At 34.4% G+C, this 11605-nt stretch overlaps 1 protein-coding gene across 2 annotated transcripts; it reads right to left on the bottom strand.

Annotated features, from left to right (window-relative positions):
* Positions 1-316: 316 nt before the first annotated feature.
* ppil4 (peptidylprolyl isomerase (cyclophilin)-like 4) lies at positions 317-10135 on the bottom strand. 2 transcript variants are annotated; one of them, XM_028439514.1, is made up of 13 exons: positions 10005-10135; positions 9833-9900; positions 8436-8500; positions 8209-8326; positions 7751-7893; positions 6369-6465; positions 6182-6298; positions 4161-4285; positions 3601-3667; positions 2428-2539; positions 1489-1585; positions 1284-1413; positions 317-647 (listed from the first exon to the last, which is right to left on the bottom strand). In XM_028439514.1, the coding sequence occupies exons 1-13, from the start codon at positions 10072-10074 to the stop codon at positions 471-473; spliced, it is 1386 nt and encodes a 461-aa protein (XP_028295315.1). In that variant the 5' UTR covers positions 10075-10135; the 3' UTR covers positions 317-470. The 2 variants fall into 2 exon arrangements, with proteins under 2 accessions (XP_028295315.1, XP_028295316.1); XM_028439515.1 differs by lacking the exon at positions 8436-8500 and having other exon boundaries at positions 10005-10085.
* Between the last annotated feature and the right edge of the window lie 1470 nt (positions 10136-11605).

Raw genomic sequence — 11605 nt, 5'->3', positions numbered from 1 at the left:
AACAAAAGATGACAAAATTAAAACATCAACCAAAATCAGAGGTAAGGCTTTTGGAAGGCAATTTTTTCAAAATAACAAAAAAATAAAAATTGAATTAAGACCATCATTCGACCCTAAAAAACTACTGCAAATATAATGCACATACTTAAAAATTGATCCAAAATAGTTTACTTTAAGTACAGATTAAACTTTGTTTACACAATGTTAGTAAAGATGGAACCTTTTACACAATGAGGATCTAACAAAAAAAACTGAACTACATAAACTATAAATTAATTATTGATAATTTGCCTGATAAGAAACTCTACAACACAGGTTGAGTGTGACATTTTATTATAAAAAACAAATCTTCGAAATGCCAGTTTTCAAACATTTTAGGAAGAAACCATTGATGATGTCTTTTATTAGATTGTTTCTGCACCTAGTGATCCTAAAATGAGCTAAATAAAGGTGGTGGTCCAGGCCCACCCTCATCTGTGCCTCCTCCTGTCCCTGTCCCTGTCCCTGGTCCTCTGAGGGGAGCGGCTCTGGTCTCTGTCTCTCCTGTGTTGAAGTGGAGACCTGCTGCGTTTATGGACCTGTTCTCTGGAGGAAGATCTGGATCGAGAACCAAGAGTGTTTCTGTCAGACCTGCTGCTGTCCTTGTTCTGAAAAACAAGGAGACGATACATTCCTTTAGTTATTTACATCTCATCCTCACCTTCTTACACATGCTGTTGTAATTGACTTCTCATATTTGACTTTGCAATTGGTATGGAAATAAAAACAACTGTATGCCTTACTATAGTCTATAGGGTGAAAATATTTAGAGGTAAGGCTAAGACATAAAAATGAAAAACAATTGATTTTTGTTTTTAGATAAGGCTAACATAAAACCCTATAAACTAGTTCAAATATGATGAGCACTTGAACTGGGGTTAAAATGCAGTAAGGAATAAAAAATGATGAGAATAAAGCTACTAGTAAGCCATAAAAATGGAAATTTTAGTTTAGTTTTTTTTTCTGAGAAAAGGTTTTCATAAGACCCTAAAAACTAGTTGAAATATGTTAAAAAAAACTTAAAACTGGGGCTAAAATGCAGTAAGGCATGAAAAAAATAGAATATGTAGTGAACACCTTAAATCAGAGATAAGGTTTTACCTTGTTTATGCTTTACTATAATTGAAAAATGTACTTTGTTAATGGAGTGAAAGAATGATGTAATGTAAAGCACTGTGTATGAAAAGGCTCTATTGTTATTATTAATGATGTATTAAAGCAGAATGTGAACCTCTGTGATGTACCTTGTGTTTCTTTGACCTCCTGCTGTCATCTGAATGATGATGATGATGATGATGCTTCTTGTGTTGTTTCTTGGAGAGATGAAGGCTCTCTTCTTCTTCTTCTTCTTCAACGACCACATCATACTTTGAGCTGTTGATTTTTCTAAAGTTATGGACTTTCTGTTTCTAGTAAAACATGTGATGTGATTCACAGAGTGAAGGATACTCAGATCTAGGTTTCATTTGGTCCTTCAGAACCACTTTGGATCCACTCTCCATGTCCTTCTCATACGCTCTGAAATCATCTTTGGTGTATTTACCTCCTGAACAAACAAACAGAGGAATGTTACGTATGAAGTCTCACTGTGTACATCAGTGCTTCTCAAAGTGTGGGGCATTCAGAAAGTAATAACGAGAAGCTAAAGGAGCAGAAATTAAAAGAGCATTAAATCATTAGACTGCATTAGATATGGATCAGGAAAACAAATGTAAAAATAATGATTTAAAATGACTGAAAAAAATTATTTGGTTGTTCTTAAGCTTTTTGCCACAAATTGTAAACAATGTTCTTTTATTTCCTGTTTTTTTTTTCCATACGTGCAGTGAATTTCCTTTTTGGTTTTCTGAAGCTTTTTGTCACCAATTGTAAACAATGTTTGGGGTGGATCCATTCTGAATTCATACGCACCAGTCCAACGAACGCGTACCCTGCGTCTGTACATCTGATCTACATTTCCCATAGACTCAGAATGAGTACACGGACACAAAGCATGTGTGTTTGTGCACCTAACAAACATACACATATCAGTCACACGTAGACGCAGGTGTGATGCTATAGTGATCAGGTGACCTTCACTATGTAGCACCGCCTACGTGACATGTAAATACTTAGAAAAAATATTACACACTTACGCGTGCAGGCGTGTGCAGGTATGTAAGTGTGTGAGAGTGTATAACGGACCACAATTTAGTCTGGTTACAGTCTGTGTCACTACACCTGTCCATAGAGTGGTAGTGACTGTAGTGTTACACTCTGAGTCAGATCATTGCTGTGATTGGACAGGATACATCACACACACACTGACGTGCATGCGTGTAGTTAGAGGCAGGTACACGTGCAATAAACTGGTGAGCATTAATTTAGAATGAACGCACGCACGCACACCTTTTCCCTTCCATTGGATCTTGGAGACGGACTGACTGAAGTCAACATGAATGCGTCTGTCGTCGATGAGGACGTTGTCCATCTTAAAGTAGGCCTTCTCACAGTCCTCTTGCTGCAGAGAAAAGGAAAAAAAAAACTCTTATTCTGAAAATTCAATGAACATGGGAACACAACCAGTCATTGAATAGCATAAAGGTCATGTGACCACTGCAGGAAGTCAGATGGTTTGATCAGAAAAATCACAACATATTCACATCCATCCCTTTTCAGACCTGCTGGTACCTAACATGGTCTAAACCTAATCCAGAATAGAACACTAGTTACTACTAACATCATTAAATAGGGATGTAACAATTCACTCAACTCCGATACAATTCGATTCACGATACTGGGTTCACGATACGATTCTCTCGCAATTTATTTTACAAAATGGGTGTAGACAAATGATGACTGAAAAATATTCCTTTATTTTTTTTGGGAGAAAAACTACTGTTCTATTTTCCTTTTATTTTTCATTGTCAAAAGAATCCCTTGATAAACTATTCAAAACAATACAATTTAACTAAAAATAAATCTTGAATGAAATAAAAAAAGGAATAATACAAATGAAGAAGACTATTAATTTAAATTCTCGTTTAAACTACATAATAGTTATTTTTCTTTTTAAAAGTGCTACTGAAAATGTATTTTGTGACTTAACAATTGGACTTTAAAACAAAAACCCCGTCATTCACTGATTTACGTCAGATATTTGTTTGGACCAGCAGAGGGCGCTGGTAACCCAGTGGTCGGTTGGCATGCAGAAATTCTTGCAGTGAAGAAGAGATGCTATGCTAGCAGACAGAGCTAATAGAAAAACGTGACTTTTACAGATATTCACGTAATATTACAGATATTCTTTCGGTGCTAAAGGGGTAAGGAATCATTTATTAACATGTTTAAGAGTAGAAGGCAGCCAGAAAGAAAGTAGTAGCAGATTCTGCCCGCCGCTTGTCCACTGCTGTACAAGAGACGGGATAAACATAGCGCCCTCTGCTGTTTAAAAAAAGTACTGCGACTCAATTTTCAAAGTATCGATGTCAATCGTGATACCTTTGAATCGATTTTTAACTGCCTTACGATTAATCGTTACATCCCTATCATTAAATATTAATGATTAATAAAAACACTCACCTTGTCAAACTCTATAAATGCGTAACAGAGAGAATCTCCAGTTTTCCAGTCTCTGATGATCTCACAACTGTAAAAAATATAAATAAACAAAGATCAGATAAAGTTAAGATAGAGTGAAACACACTTCTATGTGCACGTGTAAATAGGCCTGGGCGAGATATCGAGATTCAAGATATATCAAGTTTGCTATTTTGGTGATATAGAAAAATACAATATCGCTTATATATATATATATTTATTCAATAGCTTACTTTGTATCAAAATACGTGTTTTACGAGTCGCTGCTTTCACTACTTCTCAGAACAACATGAAAAGCTCAGTTTAACCTTCATCTAAACAACTCACTCACACGTGCTGTCCCTTAAGAGGAGAAAAAGACTAAAGTGAAACACATTGATCAGCTGTTTGTTAATAAATGTGTCTGTGTAACATTTTTATCATCAAATTTAACCCTGAATTGTCTTTCTGGTCAGACTTTAATTGAAATAAAATTATTGAGATTTATTTTGTATATCGCCATTTTTGGTCCATATTGCCCGACACATGCACAGGAGTGACACCTCTTTATTTGTCCAAAGCGTGAGAAGATGATCTCCAGGTCCTCGTCTGTGGTCACTGGGTTGAGTTTACACACAAACAGGACGTTCTCAGGAGGCCTCACGTCAGCATCAGGAAGGTCTCCAACCTGATCAAAGCATGAACTTTAGATCAAAGCACAACAACAACACACTGACATCAGCACTTCACATTATTTGAGTTAATTAACTATTCTCACCAGTTCTCTCCCGTCCTTTGATCTTTTCATTCTGACCAGGTTTTACTGAACATTACAACAGTTAAAGTCTCCCTCACACATTTTGAATTTAAATTTTTTTTCCGTCAGTTTTCAGAAAAAACACTAAATTATCTGAGTAACAAGACTAAATAGTGTACGGTAGGTAGTGTAAAAAAAAAAAACTCAGATTTTTCCCAAATATGATAAATAATTGTGATTATCATTTTGGGCATAATCGTGCAGCCCTAATGCATAAGTACATATATACACATACAAACATGCATGCATGATATACACATAATATTAAATAATATACCATTTAATATTTACTAGACAAACTTCATCAATTAAGTTTCAATTATAAAACAATACTTAAATTAATAATATTCTATATCATAACAAATACCTTTTATTATGTTTATTAAGTATAAATATATTTTATACCATTATATACATATTATATATAATTGTTGTGCTTGAAAACATTTTTGCTCTTCTTTCTTATTTATATTTACTAACTATATTTCATTTAAAAAGCTTTTTAAACTGGTTTATGTAACTGCTTTCTTTTATTTTATCATTTATACCAGACATAGGCACATGCGGCCCTCAGTCTAATTCTGTACGGCCCCCTAAGACAAATCTATCAAAAATTGTATTTCAAGAAATTGGAAGTAATATGAATCCCAACATAATACACAAAATAACTCCTAAAACACACAAAACAACAATAAAAGATTCCAAAAATACACATAAGACTGATAATACACACAAAATGACTAAACTTACAAAATGACAGGAAAAAATACAAAAAACCACAAAACACTGAAAAAATAAATAAAAGCACAGATTGACAATAAACAAAATGCAAAATATAATACAAGAAATATCAAAACCCCATATAATGACTCATAAAATACACCAAATGACAGCAGAAATGACCAAAATTACAGATAAATACACAAAATAACTCAAAACTCAGAAAAAAAACAACACAAAAATACAACAACAAAAAAACCCTCTTTGTTATTTCCTGTGTTAATTCATGACACATTCGTCGTTATTCTTAATCAAGGTTCTTACAGTTTTAGTCAAATTAAAATCAAACATTTTTAAGACTTTTTATTGCCATTTGAAATTAAATTTAAGGTCAACTTCACAGTAAACTCAATTGGGGGGAAAGCTACATCAATTACACCAGTGAAACTGGTGACCCCCCAAAGTAATCACACAAAAAATAAAAAAATCACCCCAAAAACACAAGATTACTACAAAAATAGCCAGAAATCTATAAAACAACAAAAAAATAAAACAAAATAAAAACTATTAAGAAAAATCTTCATTGGAAAATTTTTGTTACATTTTCCCACATTGTTTATACATAAAAAAAACAAATGTTACCATTTATTTTGAAATGTGCGACTAATTACAATCATAAAATCATACTGATTATGTGTTAAAATGTAATGTTTTTAAACATTGATTTAAGACATTTTAATGACAATAAAGGCCTTATTTTTAGATTTATGAATTTAAAGTCTTAAAACTTTTTAGGATTCGTGGGAACCCTGTGAATACTGGCATAAATGTTGATCATAATGTGATAACATTTCCCTGATTTAGACAGTTCCATAATTTAACCCCTGCTATTGTTTTTATACTTTACATATTACATCTTTAAATGTTGTTTTCCTCTTAAATCATATTTCCTTTCTCTCTCTGAAAATCATTTTTAGAGATCGCATCCTGACGCAGTAGCAAATATCAGTCTTTAGAATGGTCTGGTTAGTGTGTGTGTGTGTGTACCATCTCCAGCAGGATAGCGTTAGTTTTCGCCTCCTTCTCCTTCAGCCTCTCCTCCACCTCTTCAGCTGCTTTACCATCGTCATCATTGATCACTTCATCTGCTGCGATGCGGCCACTCTGAACACAAAGAGCACACACCCGTTCAATCACTACTTCCTGTGCACACGAGCACTTCCTGTGCGCTCACATCCAGCTGCTCTCTGGTGGGCTCAGGGGAGCGGTCCGGGACAGGCAGGTCAGGGGGGTCATCAAACGGGTCCTCAAGGATCACTGCGTGGTTTATCCTACACACGCACACACACACAATTGTAATAGTTTTTAAAATGTAAACAATATAAAGCAGTAATTGGAATAAAGCCTCACATTCACATGTAATATGTCTCAGTAAACGGGTGTTCAGAGAGTTCTAGAACCAAATCTCATTTAATATGATGGACTTCAACTAAAATATAAATATTTTTATGACACAGACTAAACACTTCCTGACATGTTCTAGAACAACATCACACAGTATTTTTCAGTGTAAAACAGGTGATCTATCTAATGTTAGATGTAGCAGGTGGAGCTCACAGCTAGACGTCAAATCTCACTAAATCTCATGTGATTTTGTGTGTTTGTTTCTGTGCATGACAACAGTTAATAACACATTAAACAGGGTTTGCTATGATTTCAGGACGTTTATGGGCATGTGCTACGAAGCTTCATTCACACATACGCGCTTTGTGGCTCATTACGCACGGTGGGCGTGTCAGCAGCCTGGACCTGAGAATACGCATAGAAGAGAAGCACGTAACTGCAGGCGCGCAAAAAAGCGTTTAAGTCCAGACGAGAGAATAGACCCCTTAATTAGAAAGCTTATAAACGGAGAATAAACAAACAATCTGATCAGTTTCACCTTGTCTGTGTCTCTGATGCTGCGTTCATACAGATCTACATCATACATACTGTACATATAATATATTTATATTTCTATTATCTACAGGACTGAGGCTCTCAGCGTCATCACAGAATACATGAATTATTTAATTAATTAATTTATGGGTCTGAACGCGTCTGACGCACACAGGTTTGATCAGCTGACTAATGATCAGTAGGTCAGTCTATCAGATATATATCTATATGTTTTCTATAGGATGTGATGGTAAATAAAGGATCAATACTCTCAGATCCACACAGAGACGTGTTCACAATGATCCTCCTTTGATTGAACAGCTTGTTTTTTTAAGAGATCTGATTGGTCAGGAGGCGGGGCTTTAGTACTCGCTCACATCCTAGCCATAAAAAAAACCCTGGGCCAGACCAGGTTAGTCATTCAGCCTAAGTTACCATGGTGATTTAGCTCCATAAGACGTTAGCCAGTGTCGAACAGCACACACTGATTAAATCCCATAAGTTAGCAGGATAAGAGGAAATCCAGCTTCATAGTACAGGCCTTTAAAGATTGTGAAGATGTTGGATTAGGAAAATATGATGATTCCCCAGAGACAGGACATCCATAACCTCTAAATATCCACGTGTTTGATAGAAAAGTGTGAACTGTGGAGCCCTAGAGTGGTCTGTGTGTTCCACCTGATGTCCTGAAAGGGGATGAAGTCCTTGTCCACAAAGGTCTCATTGATTTTGGAGAGAACGTCCCAGCCCTCGGTCACCTCCCCAAACACCGTGTGAACTCCATCCAGATAGTCCAGGTTCTCCCCCGTGGTGATCAGGAACTATAGAGAGCAGAGATCAGCACAAACCTCCACTTATTAAACATTACACACTGATGTACACGTTTACTCATGTACAAAAAACAGCCATTTGTTTTTAACCCACCTGTTATCCTAGGGGTCAATTAAACCATTCATAAAATAATAGTTAACCTTTATTTTTTTACTTCGTATTTCGTGACTTTTCCTAATTTGATGGGTACAATTGATTAAGCATAAAAATATCATGATGATATTTTTTCAATGTGCTGAACACACATATATACATAACAGACTAGTCACTAGTCATCAGTTAGTCACAGACTGTTAGATGTTCACCTGAGATCCATGCTGGTCGTTTCCGTTGTTCACCATGGATACGGTGCCTTTCTTTTTGTGCTTAATACGCACCGTTTTCTCTGCATCAAAGAAGCGCGCCTGGTCCCCATAAAGCTTCCTGTAAACACAGCATGTTGTTATCAGCTGTGTTATCCCCCCACTGCTCCCCCAGGTTTAGGGACCATGGTGACACACACACACACACACACACACACACACACGCACACCTGTACACAGACTCTCCACCACGGCCCGTCCCACTAGGATCTCCAGTTTGTATCACAAAGTCTCTCTGAAAAAGAACATTTCATCACAAACCACACAATTCATTTTCATTACAAATCAAATTATAATAACCCATTGATAAAATGTTGGCTCATGACATAATTTAAATGTATTATTATCTGGTGACTGAGAAGAACTGATAAATAAATACATTTCTTCTTCTAAAACAAATAAAAACATCAATATTTTCCTCCAATGTTAAAGTTAAAAACAAATCTATTCTAAATCTAACAGTTTTATTTATAATAAATTAAAGAAAATGAAAATGTTTTTGCTGTTGTTTTGTACATTTTTTCTGCTATTTTGTGTTTTTTTAAATTCATTTTTGTGTTTTTAGATTCATTCTGTGTGTTTTTACTCTTTCCAAGTGTGTTATGAGTCACTTTACGCATTTATTTGCTATTTTTGTGTATTTCTGTTGCCATTTAGTGTTTTTGTCTACTTTTGCTGTCATTTTCTATATTTTCGGTTATTTGTGTGTTTTTTGTGGTAATTTTGTATGTATTACAAATCATTTTGTAAAATGATGCAGCGGTTTTTTGTATTTTTTCTCTCTATGTGTATTTTTTTTTAACTTCTGGGAGTCGTTTTGTGTTTACTGTGGGGGCCGCAAAAAAATTAGTCAGAGAGCCACATTTGGCCCCCGGTGTCACGGTCTGAGTTTACCTCGTACTGAGATTGATTATGAGCATGTGCACTACCGGGAAATTAATTTTTGCTAATTCCGCTGTGAGTTTTGCTACTTCCATCGTGTTGAGATTGAAAATTCAATTTCAAAGCAGTGTTTGTTTAAAAAAAAAAAAAAAAACGTTTATTAATTTATTATATGCAGTTTTTTTTAAATTATTATTATTACATGTTTAAATAAAAAATAAAGCACATGTTGGAATATACTTTTTAATAATGTATTCTTCCTTTCACTAATTTCCCAAGGCAAGCTCAGTATGGCATTCTGAGTGACAATCAACCTGAGTAATAGTGTCTCATGCAGCATTCTCAATATGAATAGGAATAGTTTATAATATACATTGCAATAAATAACAGTTAACTTAATGTAACTTTACAATAATAAGATGTTGTATTCATATACATCTGACCATGATAATCATTTTTTTTTTAAATTTTTTTTTTATCATTGGTCAATTTTAATCGATTGTGGACTGATGTGATGTTTTAAGCATTTATTTTGTTTTTAATCAGTAATCTGTGTACGTGGCTAATCCAGCACGGGTACATCTCAGTACGGAGGTAAACTCAGACCGTGACACCAATTAATCATTTCTGTTCTAAACTGATTATGTGGATAAACACAGTCTGGGAATATTGTGCGTGTGTTTACCTGCACATTATGAACCAGGCAGTAGTTGTAATACTTGATTTTACAAAGCTTGAGGAAGTTTAGACAGGCTGTGAAGAAGAAAAACAAACTGTTAGCATTAGCCGTTAGCTCGTAGCGTTGCTGTTAACAACAACAACAACAACAACAAGAGCCTGTAGGAAACGCTTCTTACTTTTCGGCCTTTCTTCTGTGAACAAATCGATGACAATATCACCCAACGTGGTCTCTAACAGCACCGCCATCACGAAACAGTCGAGATGCTTCTTCTTCTTCTTCGTCTGTTGTTTGCTTTTTCTTCTTCGTTTGTTTTCTAGTGGATTGCAGCCATAACTAAGGTGAATACCGCCACCTACTGTATGGGAGTATGCTACACGGGCTAAACCTATACATCCTTTACACTACTACAAAAAACAAAAACGTACATACATAAATATTAACACTAATCTGTATATTATATTATATTATATTATATTATATTATAAAGTCCTGTTTCCTTTAGATATTTGACAATTGCTCTGTGTGTGCTACTAACTATAATCTCCTCGATTATAAATGTGATTAATAAACTCAGAACAATGTATCTAAAATGTCCTATACTCTCCAAAATAAAAAAAAACACATTTTTAAATTATGATCAGTGTTTATCCGTCCATAGAATTACTTAGATTACGTTTTAATAGATAATACATGCATATTGTGTGAAAATAACATTGATTAAAGACTTTTCTCTTTCTCTCTTTTTTTCGTGTGATGTAATGCAGATTTTTTGTCACAGTCTTTAAATTCGATCAAAAATAAAATTCCATTATTTCCAGTATTATCTTTCAAAATAAAAACGAGGAACTCTGCTGTAACATAATTTTATGTTTAGCCAAAATCTTTATCCACAAAAGTAGTGTATTTAAATCATCCGCTTAATTTGTTTTCTTCAGCAAATTTACCTTTTATATGAAGTCTTTAAAAACTCTAAAATATGATACTTTTATAAAAGCCAGATGTGATTTGAATTTCTCTTTGGGTCATGAATTGCCTTGAACTTTATTGTTTATTATTTCTTGTTCTAAATGAATGACATCTTGATTGATATTTTCTTACTATTGTTTCATTTTTGAATGTGATTTTTTTTCAAATACGCACAAACGATATTCCCTGTTTTGTTGTATTGTTATATTTTAGTTTTCTATGATTGTTTACTATAATACTGTTTCATCTTGAGTGAAGTCAACAAATGATGAAGTTGCTTTAAGTTGCCATTCCCTGAGCAAGTTCTTAATTTTGGTATTTTTATGTAAATTGTAAAATTCCACATTTGTTTATTCTTGTATGTATCTTAGAGATAACATGTAGATCTACACACCTTTGATCACATTCTCAGAGATTAACCTTATAATTATGCTTTTAGTAATAACTGACTGTAAATGTGTTTTCTGACACCAGGTGTCGCTGTTTCCCACACTAGTATGTACATCATCCTGCTACTGAACATGACAGCAGAGGTCATTCATGCCTTTAAGGACGAACTGAGGGTTTATTCTCCACCAATCAGAGCTGAACACTGGGATCATTTACATAAAAGCAGCCTGAGCACCACTGTAAATACTCACGTTACTGTATGTGACTTGCTTTTATGGATACTTGTACTTTTTTTGAGTATATTTCTAAATCAGTATTTTTACTTGTACTTGAGTTTGTTTAAAAAAAAACTAAAGTAATTAGTTACATTTCTACACCCAATCGTTACTGAGTAAATTATAATTTTTTTGTTTTAAAATG

Source organism: Gouania willdenowi, chromosome 24, assembly GCF_900634775.1.
Source record: "Gouania willdenowi chromosome 24, fGouWil2.1, whole genome shotgun sequence".
NCBI lineage: Eukaryota > Metazoa > Chordata > Actinopteri > Blenniiformes > Gobiesocidae > Gouania > Gouania willdenowi.
The sequence above is the reverse complement of the archived record's forward strand: the minus strand, read 5'-3'. Positions and strand labels throughout refer to the sequence as shown.